The 24,184-nt window shown below is 39.0% G+C and overlaps 1 protein-coding gene across 1 annotated transcript in view; it reads left to right on the top strand.

The window, feature by feature from the left end:
• The window catches only part of CNTNAP2 (contactin associated protein 2), a 1,282,126-nt gene that overhangs the window by 1,249,872 nt on the left and 8,070 nt on the right, over positions 1 to 24,184 (top strand). The window contains exon 22 of the mRNA XM_063304201.1: positions 12,514 to 12,744. Coding sequence (XP_063160271.1) covers positions 12,514 to 12,744 — 231 coding nt within the window. The remainder of the gene's footprint in view (positions 1 to 12,513; positions 12,745 to 24,184) is intronic.

The following is a 24,184-nucleotide window of genomic DNA, read 5'->3' on the forward strand; positions in this document are numbered from 1 at the left end:
TCCACTAATTTTAAAAGGGAACTGCTGATAAAGTGTTTATCCCTTGATAAATTTGGATGAAATTTGAGGGCAAAATAACTCCCTCTGGGCCAGTTTTCATTTAGGGACAGCTGATGTATGTATCTCTCAATGTTTGAAAGGATACTTGTTACAAAAATGACATAGCGTAGCCTTATCTAAGAAAAACATGTCAGAGGGATTGTTAGGTTTGAGCCTGCTTCTGACTCTGAAAATGAAATTTATCCGGAGTCAGAAGGGGAAAACGAAACTTTACAGGAAGGACTTGAAGAATCAAAACCAAGAAGTGACTCAGCAGAGCAGGAGAAATCGCAGACGCTGATTGGGCAAATCTCCGGAGGGAGATTTGAAACCTCCAATCAGTGCTCGAGAGAGGAGAGCAGAGAAGCACGTGAAACAGAAAGAAGCCCGACTGGCTGCTAAAGGACAAGGGTGTGAAAAGGAGCGAATAAAAAGGCAGGTGTGCCAAGAGCAAGCCGCTGGAGACAACTGATCCTTCAAGCTCACAGCACCTGAGGAAGAGTCCTTACCAGTGTTAGAAGCCTTGCCTGTAGCCAGAGTGGAACCAGCGCCAGCACCTTCTGCCATCGCAGACCAGCTTCCTGCACAAGTCACTCCAGTCGAGCCTCTCCTTGCCATCCCTGCTGAGCACAGCCTCTCATCCAGCTCCAGGCCTTGCCGCGTCGTTCCAGCATGATCCGGGTGTGCCTCCAGATCTCAGCCTTGCCTGGATGCTTTGGTCCAGTCCAGCCTTGCCTCCAGATCTCAGCCTTGCTTAGATGCTCCAGTCCAGTCCAGCCTTGTCTCCAGATTCAAGCCTTGCTTAGATGCTCCGGTCCAGTCCAGCCTTGTATCCAGATCTGAGCCTTGCCTAGACGCTCTAGTCCAGTCCAGCCTTGCCTCCAGAGCCAAGCCTTGCCTAGATGCTCCAGTCCAGTCCAGCCTTGTCTCCAGATCCGAGCCTTGCCTAGATGTTCCAGCCCAGTCCAGCCTTGCCTTCCAAGCTGAGCCTCGCCTAGACACTCCAGTCCAGTCCAGCCTTGTCTCCAGATCTGAGCCTTGCCAAAAGGTTCCAGCCCAGTCCAGTCTTGTCTCCAGATCTGAGCCTTGCCAAAAGGTTCCAGCCCAGTCCAGTCTTGTCTCCAGATCCAAGTCTTGCCTAGATGCTCCAGCCAAGTCCAGTCTTGTCTCCAGAACCATGCCTTGCCTAGATACCTCAGCCCAGTCTTGTCTAGCCTCTGTGTATCAGCCTGATCCAGCCTGCGTTCCAGGGCACAAATCTGAGTGTTCAGCCTCTCCTTTGCCACACACTCTAGCTTCTTCCAGTCTTGCAGCTTCAATCAGAGGATTGGTCAAGTTCTGCCTCGCTGTCTTGCCATGGTCTGACCCTGCAGTGTTGTCTGAGTGTCCCTTGCCACCTGGGTGGACTTGATTGTTTATACAGTCTAATCTATTGCAAGAACTTTCACTTTTGTAAATAGTTAATTCAATAAAGAATTTTATTAGTAATTCTGCCTGGCCATCTCATAGTCTGAACAGGACAGGGATAGCAGTGGTTCTTAAGGAAAGGTAATGTTAAAACTTGGAGGTGGGGACATAATGCTTTCTTTCCTTCTTTTCTCTTCTGTTTTGGGGGAAGGAAAGACAGGGCCTATGAAAAGAGCATACATCGCAGATATGTCCCTAGTAAAAAAAAAACTGCAAGAACAGATGCAGAAGCTAGAAAATGATGAATAAGACTCAGTTCAGAGAGGATGGTAGGGAGGGTGTGCTGGTGGGTGATAGATATAACAGAACAAGTAGCAGCAAAGGAAGGAGGACTGTATTTTCTGAACATGAAATGCTACAGTCTCTTTAAAGTTTTAATTTTGTGCTCCTATAAGGGAGGGAGGAGAGAGAGAGAAAAGAAGGACAGAATACTAGACCTGTCTTGTGGTATCTTATTTCAACAGCCCTCCCTAAAACAATGCAGTTAGAGGTACCAGGTAACATCATTCACTGTGAGTAGAAACTTGAGCTGTCACTCATAAAATTCCTCTCCAACTTGATGTTTTCCTTAGCTGAAATGCAGAGGCAGAAATGTATCAGTTTCTGCGAGTGCACAATAAATGTGTCCCTGTCAATTCTGAGGACACTAATGATGCTTTGAAAGGGTTCAGATTTGAATTCAATTCATTTTGGTGAAGCATCATTTCAGTTTGGATAGCTATAGAACCTGTTCAAATTAGCCATTTGGTTTTCAACTGGGATTCAGACTAATCTTAAGTACACCTCTAAATATATTCCTGTGCCCTCCTCCTATAAATCATTTTATCTTCTCAACCATCTTATAATGGAGTGTTTGGTGACTGCTCAACCTAAATGACCCTTTGAGCTTCATGGATTAGGGTAGATTTACAATGAAGTCTCATTGTCCAATAGCAATTAAAACAGCATGTAAGTCCAGTAAATTAAAATAAATACAGTTGAAACTCTCTCCATTATACCACAATATTTATGTACAATATTCCTTTTCTGAAAGTAATAATTACAGCCTCCTTACACAATGATAACATTAGTGTTTGGTTGCACTTGGAAGTGATCTGTAGCATTATGCTATTTAGGAAGATACTTTGTGAAAACAAACAAGGGAACAAGGCTTCATTTTGCATGGCTAACTTGTTCCTCCTACTGGCTCAAGAAGCAAATAGTGGTTCATAATTGAATAGGGCACTTAACTGATACAGTTCATCATAAGTTATTTAGAGATCATTTTGTTTATTACAAACAGCCTAAGTGTACTTGAGATAATTTGTAATTGATACCTTGTAACTGCCCAGCAAATGGGTACTTATTATTATTGGAAATAAATGTGACAAGCTATATAAATAGGAACAAAACAATATAAATTGAGTGATAAGAGCCTGCGTCAAACGTTTGGCCCATTTACTATGTGTTCCTACAGGCAGAGATATGATGAGCAGGTGATTTCTGAATTAGTGTAATCTTCATAAGAATAACAAGGGGCAGGTGGCATTTGCAAGGGAAAATGTTTCCCTTCTCCTGCTGGTTTTACTTTAGAATGCCTGTGGTGTCATTCTATACATCAGCTTGTAAAGAATCTCTGTGATTTCTGTAACCATACATGGAAGATACTCAATCAGAGGTTTGTGCTATATCCCAAGTAGATTTGCAAATGCAACACAGATGTTCAGTGTAATATTATATCTTACCTTTATAAAAAGTAAATAAAGATTTAAAGATTTATTTATTAATTTTCAAAAAGTTACACGATGTGTTTGTTCTTTTGGCTCATGGAAGAGGCCAGCACATTCACCCCTGAACTGAATTTTCTTTCTGGCCAAAAAGAGAGAGAAAAGCTCCATATGGGTGTTCTCATTTTAGTGGAGGATTTGAGCCTAGTCTGCTTTCTGGCAGAGAAGGTCATCCCACAGGACAGATCTTCAGCTGTAATTCACATTACTCACTATCCAATCTACTGTCTGGCACTATTTTCCAATGTATCATTTCCCCCCTCCCCTGCTTTTAAGGTGGTTTGTCAAAAATCACAGCTTCTGTTTGCTGTTGGGTAAAATGTATTTTGAACCCATAATTTAATTCCTAGGATGAGTGAGTTCTGTTGCAAGGAGGGGACAAAATGGGGAAACTGCACCTCCTTTGATACTATGGAGGATACACTGAGGCTGGACAGAAAGATGTAAGGATGCAAAGAGTTTGATCAAATCCAGCAACGAGTTAATTGCTTAATTATATAAGGATGAAAGAATTAGTGGCCCAGAAAATGTTTGTTTCTAAAAGAATTTCAAATAGTACACGCACACAATGATTACTAAATTTTCAAGATTCAGCTGTGATTTAAGTCCACACTTGATAGCTCAGGGGTGAGCATCATAAGGTCCTAGGGCAGCATGCAGACTTCTTTTCTGTGGCACAATTTTTGTACTGTTTTGAGGTAAGAAGCTGAGAATATACCACAATTTTTCACTACAGCAGTCTTACAGAAATTTAAAAATACCCCCTGTAACATCTTGCCTCCATTCACTTTGTATCGTAGCTCCAAACCCAGTGACCCCAACCATCAAAAGGGGATCCCTCCCTCCCAATATCTGTAAGACAGTTTCCACCATTTCTGACTTCCTTGTCTTGATTTGATATGTGCCTCCTTGTCATGTACTGAACATGTACACAAACCAATATTGTGGTTTACTCTTTTATCATTCATTTACTGAGTAGTGATTACCTTTCAGAACAAAATACACCACTACCATAGTATCTCACATGTAGATAGGGCTCCAGTATCCAGAGGCCCTCAGAGCCAACTTTACTCATAGTCACTAAAAATTAGTGGGATAATTTTTGTGCTTAACACAGTTTTAAAAAAGCATGAGCAGGAGACCCAAATACTTGCTTTTCTAGCTTGTAAATGAAATTGTATAGTCCCAGATGAAATCTTGACTGTTGCTTTCCAGATAAATCCTGCCAGAACATTCAACCACAATCCTTAGCATATTTTACTCTAAAGGTAAATCCACACTTCCTGAATAACAGTGGGCTTTGCTTCTGAGTAACAGATTGCATGAAACAAGAGTTCACTCATTGCTCCCTGAGAAGACAACCTCTTAAAGAGGTACCCACACAGCTCCCCTCAATTCCATGGATTCATGTTGCTTTTCCTCATGACATTGTGCAATTATGTCTTCTTTATAACTCAAAAACAGTGGTATTAGAATTTGAACTGCATTACTTTAACCAATGGAGTATTATACTTTTAATGCACTGCTGTGTGAATAGATGTAATGCTCTGTCTGCATGTAGACAAAGTACATAGAGATTAAGTTAATTATTTATTTATTAATTAAATTTATATCACCACCCATCTCCCCCAGTGCGGGACTCTGGGCGGTTTACAATAAATAGCTTTAGAACATAGCCAGATAAAAATTACATTAAAATATACATAAAAGCAAACATGAAATCCAAGTGGAGATGGATCACTAAGTTGTCTTCCAGATAACTAAATATGAATGTGATATTCACTAAGAAAGCATATAAAGGTCTGGGAATCTGAGTGGCTGCAGAGTCTTTAGGCAGAATACTTTTTTAACCTGAGACTTGAACTGTAATACAAAGGATTGAAGTTTAGAATTCTGCCCCCTCTTTGTAATATATAAACTAGCTCTTAGATAGAGGCTAAGGAGCTGCTTTTTCTAGATTCCTTTTTAATAAAATGACAAGGTGACACATCATACATAACAGTGGCTGTATGAATTGTAGACAGAGCTGCAAAACATATGAAGATTTGTTTCTTTTTTGCTTAGATCAACCTAGTTGTGGCTAAGGGTAATAGGAGTTGAACCAACAAATCTGGAGGGCCCACAACTGGCCACCCTGCCTTCAGTCATGATGGATTGTTCTTCTTATATGCCTTAAGGATTATGAGAACTCCTGAAATTCTGTGTGTGTCCACAAGGCCATATTTGTTTTAAAACACTAATAAAACTCCATGGAGAAGTCTATGCTACAGCTTCTTCTAACAAGAGCACTGACCCGTCAGAAATTGGATTAAGGTTGGCCTTGGGAAAAATTCTAGCATGGGCTTCTTACAGTGAGAAAGGAATGGCAGCTCCAGCATATTAAGAAGCTAGCCAAAAATTTTCCTCAGCATATTAAGGGTTCTGTCAGATGCAAATTGGGTTTCAGACATTTTTCACACAAGCTTTCCTCCAGTTACCAGTTTCTTCTTGCTTTCATCAGTCATGGCTATCTAAATAGAGTTTTAGAGCCTTTGTTTCTGAAGAATTCTTACTGAGCTTTGGGCAATCGGTTGATAACATGCCTCATGGTTGATAATCATGCCTACTTGTGGCCTCTGTGGATCACTGAAGGTAGATTGTTAAATTTGAGAACCCAGAAGGCTGTTTTCTCCTCTTTGCCTTCATCCTGTTAATTTGAGTAAAGATGAAAAAGAATTGAAAATAAAATCCCACAGAAGATGCGGTGACCATAAAAAGATACCCTTACTTTTACTTTTACTTTAGATGAGAGTATCTCTTTCCCACCCAGTTCTCCTTCTAGAACCCGTACTGTTTCATTGTGTGACAGAATGAGGAAATGTCTTTTTGATTATTGCTACTCAGCTCTGTGTCTGTGGAAATATTAAGCACATGGCAGTGTGTCATGCGGAACAGGGGCATGTTAGGCTGTGATATTGATGATACCTCATTCCATGGCAACAGATGATCTCACCCAGGGGTTTCATGTAGACGTTAAAAAGGAGCGGAGAGAGCACTGAACCCTGCGGCACCCCACAAAGGAGGGGCCGCAGGCCGGATCTCTCACTCCCTATCACCACCGATTGGGACCAGCCCTGGAAAACTATGCCACCAACCCCCAACTCCCTGAAAGTATTTAATTATTTGCACTGATATATCTATTTGCCTGGCAGGTAAATAATGCTAGTCAAAGAGCTCAATTTCTATTTAATTCATTCTCTTCACACTGTTCATAACTAGGATGGGGGAAACTGGGGTTCAAATATTCTTTCAGTTCATTAGATGACCTTGGGTAGGACACCAACCCTCAGGCAAATTGGGTAAGTCAGTCATATGCTCCACTTTCAGTTTAGAGGAAAAGCAAGCTATAAATGAAAGGCACTGCAAGCTGGAAAAAAAACATGTTTTATAAAAGGCATTTAACTTTTGTAAAAGCTCTCGCACTAACGAGTTGCCTAAGATGTCTCATAAAAATATAAGCATTTGGGTGGCCAGAGTAGAGGAAATGTACAAATATGTTTAACAACACCCCTTTATTTATAATAAGTGGTTTCAGGAGGAGCAATGGAAAGCAGAAGCATTATACATGCAGAAGCACTAAAGCCTTTTTTTATAGTCAAAATTGTGCCACTTTTCCTTGCAGTGCCTCTCTTACTCCCATGTGCAGGATGCAACAAAGTGTGGTTGTCACGTATGCATCCAGTTTTATATTTATACTCAAAAGTTCTGAGAAAATAATTATTATTGATCAGGTCTGTGCTAGTCGCAGCATGTGAGGAACGTGGGTTCAGATATCCCAATAGTAAGAAATCTCTCTGGAACCAGTTAGGTCTCAGTAGAGTATTTCATTTATTGAAAGATACAGTACCATTGCCCTCTGCATCTAAAGACCCAAGTAATTGTATTTCCCCTTGTCCTCTTCTTTTATCAGACCCAATTCCCCACCTTTGTTTGAAATTGAATATTTACAACTGCCTTCGGTTTTACAACATGGGCTTCAGCAACATTCTTCACTGCCCATTGGCAGGTAACACTTTGGCCACAGCATTCCGGTGTCAACTTGCTGAGTCTGTGAAGTTTCTAATTCTTGCTGGCTCTGTGATGTTTCCCGCTCTCACATCAATCAAGTCTCCCCCCTCCTTCCTTTACAACCCATGACAGAGGAAAAGGCCCAGAAGGGGGTTTTATGACTTCTGGGGCCAAACCTCTGACACAGCACTAGGTAAACTTCCTGATCTTGCAAAGCTAAGCAAGGTTGACATGATTAGTACTTGGATGAGAGACCACCAGAACTGTAAATTAGGCTAGGAGGTTGAAAAAACATCCTGGAATAAATCTATGGCAAACCATTTTTATACTGTTGCCAAGAAAATTACATGAGGGTATCCTTGATGTCACTAGGAGTCAACCTTAGATTGAAGGAGACTTTAAAATACATATGAAGAACTGCCAGTTACTGTATGTATTACATCCAGTGCATAAGGAAGGCTAAGACACTGTGCCATAGTGCCAAGCACTTTTTATTTGTTTATCAATCTATTAATACATTATATTTTAAATCCACACATTAACTGGAATTCTGTGCACATTTATTGGGATTCTGTATGCTTTGACTGACTTGTAAAAGGACTTTTCCACATGTCACCTTTATCTAAATGTTAGAATTTGGTATCTGCAGAAATCAATTGCAGTAGATTTAAAAAAAACTCTTTCAGGCATGGATTTGTTTTATATATGATGTTTATATGTTGCAAGGCAATGTATTTGAATACTCTTAACAAGTTATGAAATTGACACAATGATGATGTTGCAATCTTATAGCAAGATTTATGGAGGATGGCTCTAGCAAGGCAACTTGCCCATGATAAACTATAACATAGAACTTCTTATTAGAGTTATCATACTTGTTTTGGTCAGGAAAAAAAAGGATGATTCAAATTGTACTTATGAGCCACATAAGAATACCTGTCTGGTTGCTGCTAGAAACAAAGCCCATTTATTCTTCTTTCTCCCTCTGAAACTGATCAAAGGATTTGCTATTCAGAAGTGCTATTGGCTAGTAAAGTCTATAATACTGGTCTCACCAAAACATTTCATGCACCTTAGGTTTGAACTGTAAAATTTCTTTCCCCGGATTATGTCTCCTATGACATCTGATGCTTTATCATTCATAAATCAAGTCTGATAGCATTTCTTTTCATATGTAGCATTGTTGCTGTAATGGACAGCTAGCTACTCTGCTGTCTGTGGAAATGCTACATTACTGTACAGTTACAACAAAGTTACAAGCATAACTCAGTTTAACTCGGATCTTTTTCTAAGGATCCTGGCAAGCAATCAGATCTGCTTAGATGCGTGTAATGGCCACTTCCAGGAAAGCATTTATGAAAACTTTTCCTCTCTTGCATCCCCCCCATAGAAAGAAGATTCATGCAAAGTCATTATCTCTTTGAAATTTCCCCATATTCTCCTAGTATTACTCTATGTGTATGTTAGAATGATGGAAGCAATCTGCACAGATGTAGGTACTCTTAGCAGCCCCCATGAAAACCATGTTTGTTTGTTTAAGGAAGAGTAAGGAGTAGTGCTATAATTGGGCAGGTAAGCCCATCACAGCTCAGTACACATTTAGTGTCTCCTTTGTGATGGGCATAATTTTAATCACCTAAAGGTAAAGGTAAAGGTTTCCCTTGACGTAAAGTCCAGTCGTGTCCGACTCTAGGGGGCGGTGCTCATCTCCGTTTCAAAGCCTTGGAGCCGGCGTTGTCCATAGGACACTTCCGGGTCATGTGGCCAGCATGACTCACGGAACGCCGTTACCTTCCCGCCGAAGTGGTACCAATTAATCTACTCACATTTGCATGTTTTCGAACTGCTTGGTGTGCAGAAGCTGGGACGAGCAACGGGAGCTCACCCCGCCGCGCGGTTTCGAACCGCCGACCTTCCGATCGACAGCTCAGCGGTTTAACCCGCAGCGCCACCGCGTTTAATCACCTACTTATTTATTAACTTCATTGTTCTTCCAAGTTACCCTGAAACACCGTTCCAGCTGCTAATTATGATAATGTGCCATTTCTGTATGTAATAGTGTTATGATACATGCATTCTGATTAATTTATGCTGGTAAGTAATGTCATATATTTTGTAGCAAAAATATTCTTTTAATGTTTTTAAATAGCATTTATAGTATTAGATGAATAGAGACTTAGACTGGTAAGTGGTATCATGCTAACTTAAAAAAACCAAAATATTTAAATATATATTCTCTATTCATCACCATTAACCACCTTGCTTTTAAAGCATGACTGGAAAAGGGTTTTCCCAGTCATATAAATAAATATGGTTCTATCATAGCATACTGTTATAACACTGTCATTTATATGTTAATTTCCTATCATTCCAATATGCTGTTTCTTTTTTAAAAATGCTGGAAAGATGTTTGGGAGTTACTTAAAATATCATTTATTTTAAAAAACCTGAAACATGCCTGCTACACTGTTGTATCTCAGTGCCATCAAAATAAACCAGCCTGATTGCACACAAACTTTATCATGATGAGTTTCCATTTTATTTATACACAGTCAAGGAGAAAATGAAGTTGGTCTCAACATATTTTCCTCCTTTGTATGGTTTTAAGTCTCTGTTGTTGTTGTTATTGTGACATTCATTCTTCCTGCTAAAAAGCTCCAGGGAGTGCATAGCAAGTCAAATCTGAAACAATAATAAAGTCCCCAAGAATAAAACAATAAAGCCATTTTAGACATTTAAACAGCTATAAATCACTTTAAAATATTTTTAAAAGAAACATGTTCACTTCCAAAATCCAAGAGAATCTTGTTCTAGGATTGCTATTCATACTTGGGAAGTGAAGCAGGAGATTGCTTGCATGCCCTTTGAATTGAATCCAGAAAACAAATGGCAAATACTAATGTTTTTCTATTTAGTTTTCCTGCTCTTTTCTGTTTAATTTTAACATGACCTATGCTACCTCTAAGAATATTCTACTACTTGTATGTATGTGCCTTCAAGTCAGTGTTGACTTCAGGCAACTGCCTGGACTAGTCCCTGCAGTTTTCTTGGCAAGGGTTCAGCAGTGGTCTCCATTGCCTTCTTCCTTGTCACTCCTTCCTAGTCACTCTGAGAGAAGGTGACTGGCCCAAGGTGACCCAGCTGGCTTCGTGTCTAAGGCAGGACTAGAACTCGGTCTCCCGGTTTCTAGCCTGGTGCCTTAACCACTACATCAAAGTGGCTCTCTATTTTACTATTTCCCACTCTTGCCATTAACTATTAACTATTATAGATAGTTACAGTCATTCTAGATGCCTCTGTATTGCCATGATTGGCATTGGTATTCAAAAGTTCCCAAGTTTTCTAAGCTGTAATGAACTGCCAAAAGCATCTTAGGAAATCTTTTGTATGAACAGCTGGATCTAAATGAGATATATGCACCTTCAACTCTTTTTCCTCCCTTCCTTCTTTATCCTTTTTATCTACTGCCTCCAGTTCAAAGAGACTGAAGGTGGTGTACAGATACTAGGAATAAAAAGCAATACTATAATAAAACAACAATAAAATAGTAATAATGACATAATAATGAAGAGCTACCTTGGTAGAGAGCACAATGTCTATCTGTCACTGCTCCTATCTGACCAGAACCCTGACATATCTTTCCAGGTTGCCCAATTTTGTGTTTTCCTATGTTGTATCTGCCCTACCTACAGTTGAAGTTCAGCTCAAAGTTTGGTGATTGCCACTGCAGTTTGTGCTACAGTTACTATAATAATATAGTTTATGTAATTTTATTGCATTTTTAAAAGTTTTATTAATAATCACAGGTCTGTGTATTTTATTGTTGTGCTTTCTGGCCCAAAGGCCATAATAAATGTTTGGTTTGATTTGATTTGATGTAATAATGACAAAGCAAATATTTGCACAGTGTCCCCACAAGCAATCCCCAGAACCAAGATGTTTACCAGCTTCCCCAAGGCCATGAGAGTGAGGACCGTCCTCTCTTCAGGAGGCAGACTGCCTCAGGGGAAAGCCTGTCAATGGGTCCTTTCTTGTCACACTCATGATAGGGGGGAGGACCCTGAACAGCCCTCTCTACCAGTCTGGATCAATTGGGCAGAATCTTGTCAGGACTGTAACAGGATGGGCACGATAGCGAATGTTAAGTTGTTAGATTTCCGCCGGCTCAGGAACTGATGGATAGTACTTTAATTCAACTATGAAGAAGAGCCTTTGGACTGTGTTTTTTGTCTTTTGTTTTAATTATTTATTCTGATGGATTGTTTTTCCTCTCTTTGAATGTTTGCTATTTTAAATGAGGAAATCCCATTAGCACATTCATCACTGGATGTAAATGAGAAAAAGACATCAGCTCTAGCTGTTTTGCCCAATTCTCTAATTGTCATCTCTCTCCCTTGCTTTGGCATGATAAAGATTGGAATTGCCACTGCCTAATGATGCTTCAGGGGCCTGAGCAAGCCAGTGAATGTAGCTCATTGCATATTTTAAATCTTCTATGCATGATCAGTCATTGTAGGAGAAGCAGTCCCATCACCTGACTTGCTTAAAGAGTGAGGTTGTCCTTCTTAAGTATCCGTTTTCCAGACATTTTAAAAATAAGAACGAAGCAAGAGGTTTTGGATATTTTTTTTTATATAATTTACAACTGTCCTTGAGGAATGAGTACTACAAACACAGAAGAAAATTACATTCTAAATATGTGAGGGAAATAGGAAAATGCCTTTCCTGCCCTAAATGCATGTGTTTTTTTAGCTATGGAGAGTATTTGAATGGCAGGAATTGGGGGACAGTCACTTTTATGAATTTCAGCACATTTGGAGACAGTGTTGGTGCCAATTGATTAGTATTTAAAGTATTTTGCCTATACTTCCCCTTACTTGTTTTCGTGGTTTTAATCATTATTTTTATGTTTTGAATTGATTTTGTCTGCTAGAGGATAAACCTATCTGCATTTTAATAGATATATGCTATTTTTAAAAAATGGCAGGCAGGCAGGCAGGCTATCTAAAGAAAAGCAAGATTGAAGAATGATTCATTCTTGGGCTTATGTGTAAGGTAAATTCCAAGAGATAAAAGTGTCTGTTTTGATTGCATTCACAAACATTATCTGTTGCAAAAACCTAACACCAGTGAAGCTTCTTTGCTAGGCAAATCGTTACAAACCCATTTCTGTCTTTTTTTTTTTTCCTTTTAGAACTCGGAAAGATTGATCAAGAGATCCATAAATACAACACTCCAGGATTTTCTGGCTGCCTGTCACGTGTGCAGTTCAACCAGATTACTCCACTCAAGGCAGCCTTGAGACAGACCAACATCTCCTCTCACATCTACACACAAGGAGAACTTGTAGAATCGAACTGCGGGGCAAATCCCCAGACCATCCAACCAATGTCTTCTGCAACAGACCATTGGCATCCAGATTCAGGTATAGTAAGAATGAAATGCTAACAGAAACATCCAATATTTTGAAGATCTAGGACTATTTAGGGACGCGGTGGCGCTGCAGGTTAAACTGCTGAACTGTCGATCGGAAGGTCGGCGGTTCGAAACCGCGCGGCGGGGTGAGCTCCTGTTGTTAATCCCAGCTCCTCCTCACCTAGCAGTTCGAAAACATGCAAATGTGAGTAGATCAATAGGTACCGCTTCGGCGAGAAGGTAACGGCGTTCCGTGTCGTCATGCTGGCCACATGACCCGGAAGTGTCCTGTGGACAACCCCGGCTCCAAGGCTTAGAAATGGAGATGAGCACCGCCCCCTAGAGTCGGACTCGACTGGACTTTACGTCAAGGGAAACCTTTACCTTTACTAGGACTACTTATAAAAATATGAGGTTTTCCTCCCTCTTTTTCTTGTCTGCCTCCCCCATTCTCTCTCTCTCAAACACACACAGAGCTTTTGTAACTATCACATGTACTCTTCCATGGCTACTGAAAATTATTACTGTACTTATTTTTCAGAATCTAAATCTGAGTGCTAAGCAGTGAGACTTTTAACTATTGGTCATCCGATAAGCATTTTATTTATTTTAGTTTTGTCAAAGGGATGAAGGCTAGCTGAGAAAATGTACACCAGACTTTTGCCTCAGCATGTGCATGTGTTAAATTCTAGCAAGGATGTAGGTGACATTTCTACTTCCTATGAAATCCATTATTAAAATAAGGCCAAATTGGATATTATAGGGGCACTTTGGAATTCACAGCCCTTTATTTTACATGTGAAGTGAAGAGTGGGAGGGTGCTTTTTATGGACATTTTAGAGCTGAGAACATTTTGGAGTTGCTTTCCACATACAGCAGAGCTTTGGTCCAGAAAGTATGTCTGTTTCCTTGACAGGGATTGGGAACAGATATTTGCTGAGGTAACACTTAACTTGGCCTTTAAAGTGCTGATTCTATGTCCACATTGTTACTTTGCTGAACTGACAGATTGTTACCCAAAGGTATTATCTTGTGTGCTAGCAATTACTCATTTCATAACTGATAATTTTGCTCTGTTATCACAGTGACTTTTCCCACTGACGATAGAACAACAGGACTGCTCAAAACTCTATTCCCCTCAAGTTTCTTCAGAACCCAATTACTTTATAACTTTATCTAGAAGACACTTAAATGCAGCCTTTTTATTGCAAAAACTGGGAACAAGGCCGATGGTTTCCAGTTGCTTCTAAAATATTTGGTTTTGCTTTCGAATTGAATTATTTAATGTAAATCTTGGGGGTAGGTTTGTGTGTATATGTTCGCATGTCAACAGTTGTATGTGGATTGGTTGACTATTTAATGGTTCCAAAAGTACTGGTATAACCCCAAACTATAAAAATCTCGAAGACACACAATTGGAAAAAGCAAAGTTTGTCCTTCCCTTAACCCCTACTTTTGTCATAAGGATTTATTATAAGGATCTGTTAGATACACTGCATCAGACAAACAGAAATAAGAAAAAGAAAGCCTGCTAATTATAAAGGAAACAAAATGATCTAATATTATCTTCCAAATAAATTACAACATAATCAGTCATTATTCAAATAAATTCATAGTGACTAACTTCATAAAAAAATTAATAACAGTTTCAGTGCCTAATTTACTTACTCCCGGTCATCACATTTCAGGTGCTTTTTAAAAAGTACCATAGTAATTTTAATTTCTTTATTCATAAATTAATAATGGATCTTTTAAACTGCAAAACAGAGACATAGAAAGAGGCTTCATGGCCAATTTGTATTGTTTATGCCTAGCTACAGAATTATTTTCCTTGGAGTTCAATCCTGGGGAAAAAAACCATTTGGACTGAACACAAAATGAAGGCAATTATACATTGGCTCACTGTTGTAAAACGGATGTAACATTAATCTTTTAGACAGGAAAATAAGATCTTTCCTTATACCAGGTCAAGCCATCTCCAGCACCATCTACTTGAAAAAGGATTAGCCTTTCTATGTGTTCCTTTTAAGCTGGAAATAGCAGTTGAACCATTGTGGAGTATCTTTAGGATGGATGGACATGAACTGATTGATACTTAATCCAACAAAGCTTGAGGTGCCATGGGAAGTGTGACAACCCAGAAGGCTGCTGCATCTCCAAAGGAATATAGTCTGCCACCTCTCCTGAGTTTTTAAACTCAACCTGAAAACACAAGAATCCAGGCTGTAAGGTTGCATTTGTTGAGAAAAAGAGGACCCTTTTTCAGAGCATGCCACTTCTCTTATTAAGAACCAGGAAAATGGGCATGCCCAGAGGTTTGCACTGCACTCTCCCTGTAAGATTGTGTGTGGGTTAGGAATCCATTTGGACAAGTCATTAACTGGAGAAGCTCAGATGGTTAGTCTCTGAGATGGCTTTTTATGTCCTATCTTAGAGTGAAGAACCACGCTGAGACGGTATCTCAGTCTCTAGTGTTTAATGAACTACTCCAGTAGACAGAAAATCCTGCCAAACTGGAAGACCATAGGAAACCCACACAGATAAACCCAAAATTCAAGGCAGGTCTGCTCTGAGTTTCTTTGAAGGAAGGTTCAAAGCCTCTAAACTACACATGTGTTTTTCCCCCTGGATAGGGGCCCCCTCCTGCTCATCATCAGTACTCATGACATTTTATCAACTTAGCCAGTCAACAGCTGTTGTCAATCTGCACTGATCTTACATCAAGGACCTCCCTGGGTCTTGTCCAGGCTGGATTACTGCCCTCTGTGTAGAACTGCCTTTAAAGCAGTTCTTCCAGCCCGTGCAGAATATGAGAGTACTCTAGTGACTTTACTGCGTCAACTGCATAGTTGCCAGAGCACTTCCAGGTCCAAGCCAGAATGCTGGATTTGACCATTCACTACTTGAAACACTGTCTTCATTCATATCAACCTGCCTGCACCTTGTATCTCAAACAGAAGCCCTTGTGTCTTGCTTTTCTTTGAGAGTTGTTAAACTAATTAACCACCAGGGAGAAGGCTTATTTCACAGTGGGCCCACTCCTAAGGAATTGTCAGGACCCACCAAGCCCTGAAACCTGATTCTTCATTCAGGCTTTTCTCTGTTTTATTGCTCCATTCTGCTGTTCGATTTTATTGCTCTGAAACTGTAGCTGATTTTATTAATGTTGGGTGTGTTTTAATTACCGAGTCTTTTGCTTAATTTATGTATCCTTTATTAAGTGTATAGTTCCCTTAATAGAGCTGCAAGTCCTTTTCCCTTAGGACCAGGGAGGGGGTACTAAACATTTGCTGCAAATATAAAAACAATTTAAACACAGCAATGAATGAAAGTGGTTGTATTTACATTACAAAAGAAATGAATGTACAAATATACAAAGAATTCAACATACATATAAGAGTTCAATTTCCTAAGGGAAAAGGATATTTATAACATTTCAGGGAAACTTAGTTTTAAAGCCCAGAGCTGATTCTGCATTGGGGCCTATTCTGTAGTCATTGCTATGGCTTGTAGAGTCATTCTAGTCCTCTTTCTCTTTTGACCTGGGTGGGATTCTGACTTCTTCCTTTTAACGGTTTTCCTTTTCTTGATTTCCTTCCACTTCCTCTCTTTACTTAATCCTGTCTTCAAAGAGAAGATTGATGTTCTCTTCATCAACCTTCTCTCTCATCTCTTTAACATTGTTTCTTGTCCACCCTCCCCCCCTTTTTCCCCATTCTGACCCACTCAGCCAATCTGGCTATATTAATATTATTATTTATTCCATGGAATTTATTATGTGGGCTGTCTTTGGAATTTTTTTCCTAAAAGGTGACCTAAAAATATAGTAAATAAATAAAACTTATATGGGCTAAGTGGATGCTCTGTAATACAGTTATAATCCTTTTCCATAATAGCTAGAACTGCAATCAATGTAGAATTTGTTTACTTAATCCCACCTACCCATAAAGGGAATATATGGACCCTCACTTCTGGCAGCAAACTGCTTTGGCCAGCACTGGAAGGTGTGATATATAACAAAGGGCACGATGAAGTCCCCTATTAATAAGAGAACTATAAACAGGGAGACCGTAGAAGATCCAGTGCTTTGCAGAGGCCACTCAGGAGTGGCACATCATTCTTCTTTCTTATTGTCAGGAGCATCACAAACCCAATTATGTACTATTGTGACTGATCTGTTCCTGAAAACTCATTTCTGAGCTTTATCAATTCAGTTTACTGGTTGGAAAAAAAATGGGTACACTGTATTGCCTAGTACAGCAATTCTCAGAATTGAAGTACACAGATACTGAATTATGAATTACTTTCTTTCTGCATTTCCTGAAGTGTGTGAAAAAGTGGCATCTAAGCCAATATTGCGAGCTCCATATATTTGTGTCTCCACATGCTTTTCCCACTTTCCTTTGTATGTCCGTCTTTCTTTTTTCCTATCTTTTCTCATTCAGATGGTGAAATGCTCATTACTGAGAAGCAATCTGCCATAATTCCTAGAATATGCTTCCTTTCAACTGTTTATTTTTCAACCTCTCTTTATGGTTTTGTAGGTCTCTTTTATATTTCTTTATAAAATCTTTCTCTTTCTATATCTTGCTTACAATAGTTTTGCATGCTTCTTTCATTAGGATTTCTGTATGAATTATTCAACTGAGTCTTGCAATGACTTGTGTTTTAAATTACCTGTTGGTGGCCAAGGCTAACCATCTATTATCCATGCTTGTGTTTGAGCAGCCTTGGACACCTTGAATCACCAAATTCTTTGTGCCATTGGCACAACAGTTGTCTTTTCAGACTTAGATTTCAGGTTGCATATTTTCTGTTGATTGGAATGGTCTTATTGCTTGTTTTTTTTTCTGTTACATATTGGTGTTCTTCAAGATTCATTCATCTCCTTTTATTTACCTTTGAGTTCTGGTGAATTCTCCATGTTCATTAATAAGCTCATTGAGAAAACAGGGGGCAAAAACTGTTGTTTCCATCTTAAGAATGTCCATCAGATCCAGTGATTCTTGGCCTATGAGACCACAAACAATTGACTCATGCCCTAGATTACTGTAGTAGTTTGTTGGATGGGTTTCTTACCTCGACTCTGCTTTCTTATTCAGGTCCAAGCTGGTGCATTTTTTCCATCATTTTTTTTTCCAAATTTCTCTTTTGATGTGGTCTCACAGCAGTGGTTTCCAAACCTAGTCAGGTAATCTATTTAGACTTCTTGTGAACCCACAGGGCTGTAAATCTCAAACTCCTTTTTCAGATACCATATAGTGTAGAGGTGTGGTGACTAGAGAATTCAGCCATTCCTTCTGCCCCGGCTTAACCATTTAGATGACTTAATCAAGCTTTATTTTAAAAGAAAAAAAAAGATAAAATGTGTGTGGGGGGGAGATAACCCATGTTTTAAGTTTAAATATTAAAATTCAAACATTCAGTTTGGAAAAATATAAAGTACAGAGCAGCCCAGATTATGATATATACCTACCTGCAAATTAGTAAAAAATAAAAATCCAAAGAAATAAAATAGTGCTTTGGCAGACCACAGGATGGTGGTAGCCTGCCACAAATGGCAGCCTCTCTTCCCAAATTCTCCATAAAGTGATCAGAAAGGTTTCAAATTATGACAGCTGACAAGAAGAAAATTCAAAATCACAAGAAGATTCTAAATAAAATGTTCTATCTTCATGTGCATAGCCTGAAAAATAAATAAAAGCTGATAATACATCCAATTCTACAACTTACACAAAAAAATAAACTGTCTGGGCACTACACAGAAAGCAGAAATCAAAAACCTAGTACAAATTCCAGGCTAGATGAAATAGCAGGTTGCTGAAGCAAACTTCCTATGTCTCAGCTTCCTGGACCTTTCCAACATCCTGGAGTTTTCATTCTTTATTCAGAGGTTGCTCGGGAGATGTGAGACCTTATTCTTTTCCAGCCTCACTCTACAAACTTCTGCTGAGTTCTCAAGGACCAACATTTTCTCTCTCCAGAAGAAGGAAGGACTGGGGTAATCTGAGTCTGTACAGGGCCAAGAGCAATGTCTCACTCATGGGAATGTAGATGGTGCAGGGATGTGGATTATGTGATTTATCCTATGATCTGGCAAGCAGGCTACATGCATAAGAGTCACATAAAAGCATTTTCTTCATGTTCCCTAGTAATTCTACACAAATAATCCTCTGGGTCCATTACTGATTACAGTATATCTTTGTGCTTAAGTGTGGTAAATACTCACTTTATAGCTCCTTGGAGCCCCACAGTGCCTTTCATATTCCCCATTAATTACCAAGGGAACTGGCGTTTCTTTCTGGTAACAGGTAGAATATAAGCGTTGCTCATAAACCTTTCATGGAGGCAATAACTTAGGCAAGCATAGCCAACAAAGCAGTCATCTTCTCTGAGGTCACTTAAGGGAACTGGGAGGCTATAACTGCCAAAGCTGTTAATAAAAAAGGGAATTACAAGCAAACAGTGCAATATAAATTGCTCTCGAAACTTTGATAGGGAAGGTTAGGCATGTATGATCTAGTGACTAAGGCAGAAGTATGGCAAATGTACAGGGAGCTAGTCCATTTAGAGATATTCCCTTGGTCCCTATGGTCCAATAACAATAAGGTGGTGGTGGTGGTGGTGGTGATGCTTTCCCTGTTTTTTCTGTTAAAAAGGTAAAGGCTCCCTCGAATCAAGCTTAACTTCTCATAACTTCATGTACATGTCCATATAGTATTCTTAGCAATAATATGAAGTTTGCCATTGTTTTCTTCCAGGCTGGTTGTTTTGACTTCCCAGACTAGCCTACTGCCCAGATATTACCTGGTGGTTTTCTGTCCAAGTATTAATCAGGTCTGATCTTGCTTAGCTGTCCAAGGTCAGCAAAATTCTGTTGGTGCTGTCATCTGCTATGACAGTCTTTTGTTAACAGAGGTGTCAAGGAGAACATGCAAATAGTTTACTATTCAGTTGCTTGTTGAGAAGTAACTCATTTCCTGCTTTCTATGGATTGGGTGGTTATGCATAGTTCACTTAAAAACTGCAAGCAATCCCTTTATTCAGTTTGTGCCAACAGCAGCATCTGAGATATATGTTGTCAGGACAATTGGGTGTCTTTCCATTATTAAGCTTGTATTTATAGTGGCTTCCATCTGAGTACAGTTTTTCTTTTGTCATGCACAGTAAGCAAGGGACAGAGGGAGGTGTTAGCAGTCCTGCAGAGAAGAGGGGCTATTAGCGTATCATTTGTTAAATTAACAAGCCTTAATATTTATTTACACTTCTTTTGAAAAACAATCTGAATATTTTCTTGCATTGTTCAATTTAAAATTTATGGCAGCAGACTTTGTAATCTGATGCGCAGAGCAGAAATAAATTCCCTATTCATCTATCACATATTTTGTAATCTCTTTTGGGAATAACAACACTAAGTACTGGAAACTCACTGCACTGTAATGCACCTGTTTTCTTTTGCTTGCTTGTTTTTTGTTTGTTTGTTTTTTTGGTTTGGTGTTTTTTTTTTTCAGATCTGAGAAAAAGGGAATTGTAGCCAGTGATATCTTTGGGGGCATTTCATTAGGGATGCATTATTTTTTATTAGAATTAGTATGTCATTTTGCTGAAAATATCTGTTTTGCAAAACTATTATTTAGTAGCATGCAGAATATATTCCACAGTTATAAAGCTGTACAGTATGTGAAAAGATATGTAGGCCGTATCCATACAAGAGAAAGGCCACTCTGAGACTGGTACCCCACTTGCTTTTCCATATGAGGCTGTGGGACTTCCAACTGCCTTGCAAAGCTGAGCTGATTAACTCAGCTGTTGATCTGTTTGGTTCCTGTTCTGAACTGCAAAGACTGGTTTCTTCCGGAATTCATGGCAGGGCAACCTGCAATTGTCATGACCTTCAGGGCTTAGGGCCTGGTTATCTAAAGTAGCATCTGCCTGTTGTAGTTTCTGCCAGGGCCATATAATCAGGCAAGGTTGACATGCTCCATTAAGCAATATCACCTGATGGGATGCAGGAAGCATGCCTTCTCTGTCACAGAACCTGCCCTCTGGTACATCCCCTGAGGTTCATCTGGCCCTCACCACGGACATATTTTTAAAAACTTGGCTGTTCCCCCTGCACTTGGGCTAGAGTGAGTGAGGGTCCTGTGTATTTTATTGTTTTAGAATGGTTGTTTTTCCATCCAGATGCTTGGGTTTTTAAACTGTACTTTAGGACCGATTCAATTGCACACAGCTTAGAGTTGTTATAAATTAGGGTGGCAAATAAAATAAAATAATAAAATATGTTCTGCCTTGTCCCATCCCACTTCCAAGATTGCCACCCCTCCAGAAGCCAAAGTGCCACATGGCCCTGCCTTGTTCCCTGTAGCTTTCCTAGCCGAAAGGAGGAGAGGCTTTGCTGCTACCCTGACATGGCCAACTGGAGAGCAGAAACACTCATGGGCACAAGAAGGGAAAAGTGGGGGTAGTTGCTGGGCACTGTACCACCATGTAGAAATTATTGTTATGGCTTGGAAATGAAAGATGCAGCCTTGTGGAAGGGGGCTTAATTTTCACTACGAAAAACATCCCCATCTTGCAAAAGAAGTTGAACGCTCTTTTTTCTGTAATTCATTGCTTTTGTTTGTTTGCTGGATACTTATTCTTTAGCTGAGATTGTTTCATTGAAATTAAAATTAATCAAGTTTATTTCAGTTAAATAACAGGAGTTTGATGTTACTTTTTAAATAGGAAGTTATAAATGCATTGGCATTTATATTTGGAAGCATTGCAAAAATGTAAGCTTTTAAAAGTCTAATCAAGCTGTGGTATCAAGAAGGCTATCATAGTCCAGTATCTTCAGCCAGCAGCTAGTAGTGATGGGAATGGGTGGGGTGAAAATAAAGAGACACCTAGAGAGGTGGGGATGGTACTTTGATGACAGCCATCAGACTATTACAAAACGGACTTAGGCCAGCAGCAGCTCCATGGATATTCTAGTGAACCCTTGATCTTGAGTAGGGATGGGTGAAAAAATCCATTCCAGTTCTGCAATTTTTCTCAACATAAATCTGTTCTGAATCAATTTCTGTAATGCATTATGAATTGTAACAATTAATTATAAACATGTGCATACGAAGTCCCTATGCATTTCCTTTCCTGTATGATTTTGTATGTAATTTCCCTCATTATTATCTGCACGCACTTTTGCAGTAATATATAATTGGCCATACTTTACTACAAAATATACATGTTGTGTACATATTTGTTGAATACCTATCCATCCTTCCACCCACACATGTACAGATTTGCACTTCAGAATTATATTTCAAAATTCTGGAAAGTGAAAAATTTGGTGCATGGTTCTAATTTCAGTGTAGGCTTAAAACATATTAACAAGATATATTTTTAAAGAATTGAATGGAACAACTTTTTTCACTGTACCTTAATCCTTCTTGGCTCGCTGCTGATGGTGACTCAAAGAATGCGTGCACTAAATTTGCACATGCTAATTGTATGTATAAATGCAAATTTAGATGTAATTGCAATGCAATCTTTTAGACATCTCTTCTAAAATAAGCCCTATTAAATTTAATTGGGCATGTTCCCAGATGAATGGATATAGAATTGCAACTTTTCATAATTATGAAGTACTTTTCAACAAAACAGTAAATTGTCAGAATGATGTGTCAGCCTGATAAAAAACTTCAAGCCTTGCCTTGCCTTGCCTTGCCTTGCCTTGCCTTGCCTTGCCTTGCCTTGCCTTGCCTTGCCTTGCCTTTTTTTTCTTTAAATCTCACTTGGATGCCTTGTTATTTAAATAGATCTATTCTCTGTTTAGGCTATATGACGACCATATGCCACCCTGATAAGTTGCTGTTCTGAGATCTTTGGAAGAAAGGCAGAAGACAAATGTACTAATAATAATGATTAAAAAACTATACGAGACAGGGAAAGAAAATATTAAAGCAACCAATGAGCAGTGACAGTCAAGCCATTAGTCAAGAAGCTGTTGTAATCAGGATGGCAGTTGGAAAAGTTAATGAACTTGGCAGCCAAAGCATAATATGCTAGTCTGGAAGGCAGATTCTTACTGCTGAACAAAGAATAGAGGGAATAATAACTATTGGTTCTTCCCTCCCACAATACTAAATATGTGGTTCCAAATGAGCTGATCTTAACTGCAACAAGCTTTGGTGAGGAGCTTAATAGAGTGTCATGTTCTGCTACTGACCTCAGACAAAAGATTGATCAAGTATGAGTGTAATATCAATCAAATGGAGCAAAAGAGACAAGCATCAATAATCAAGGAGGAGATAATGGAAAGATGAAGAATGATTCACAAGTATTCTATTTTTGTTTCACTCTGAACAGCCTGTGCTAATGGTTTTGCTTTATTGAAACAGCTGTATTTAATCCTCCATTTATCTCATTCTGTTATATTATGCTGGCTAGAGTTCTAGTTTCCAAAACCCTAAATCAAATCCTCTTGCTCCACTTTCCCTCTTGTGACTTTACTAAAGTAATGTCCTATCTATGCTACTGAGAAAAGTATAGGTGTAACACCATATATTCCTAGATTATTTGTAACATGTAGACTTGGGGGCTAGGAAATGAAGAACCTGTAAGTTTCCAGGCTATTCTTTAACTATTATTTGGTTTTCAGATATGCTTACTAAGTTCTGATATGGTAACATGTTTACCTACAGTTTCTTTTTGTATGGACTAGAAATGCATTTTCTAATAAGAAATAGGTCCACCACATTTCCATGTTAGGATATACATTTTTATTGCATATGAACAATACATACCCTTCACTCTTTTCTCTTTGAAGTAAGCAATAAGTATGAATCTCTGTTTTGAGGTTCTCATCAGCTACATCCAACCACAATTTTCTCAGTGGTCTTCTTCTCAACCCATTCACTTTTCCTTCAAATATTTGTTTTGTAAGTCAATCTTCAGTCATTTTCTCTATATGACCAAAACACTTCAAAGTACTTCTTTCGTGCTGCTCATTTCTGTCTTCAGTCCACATTCATTAATCACCCATCGATTCTTGATCCTATTTCTTATTGTTTTGTCACACACACTTCTTAAGCAGCCTATTCTTAATGCATTCATGTTTTTCTTTACACATCTAGCACTCATTTCCATATAACAAATAGGCAGAAGCACCCTCTTATACATAAACATTTTTGCTCTTTTCAGTAAACATGTTGCTTGCAACAGATCACACAACACCAACTATCTTTTTCTGGGTATAGCTTTATGTAACAGAATATGAATTCAAAGAAAAATAAAAGTAATAGAGCAATTCATGGAAGAATCGCTGGAGACTGGTGCTTATTAGTTTTTTTAAAGAAAATTTATATTAGGTAATTATATTCAGCTGAAAGGCCTAAATACCTCTTCTAACTGTATTTTAAGTGAAACAATGAAAGGCCACATAATCTGCTAGACTACATGGAGCC

Source organism: Candoia aspera, chromosome 4, assembly GCF_035149785.1.
Source record: "Candoia aspera isolate rCanAsp1 chromosome 4, rCanAsp1.hap2, whole genome shotgun sequence".
NCBI classification, from domain to species: Eukaryota; Metazoa; Chordata; class Lepidosauria; order Squamata; family Boidae; genus Candoia; species Candoia aspera.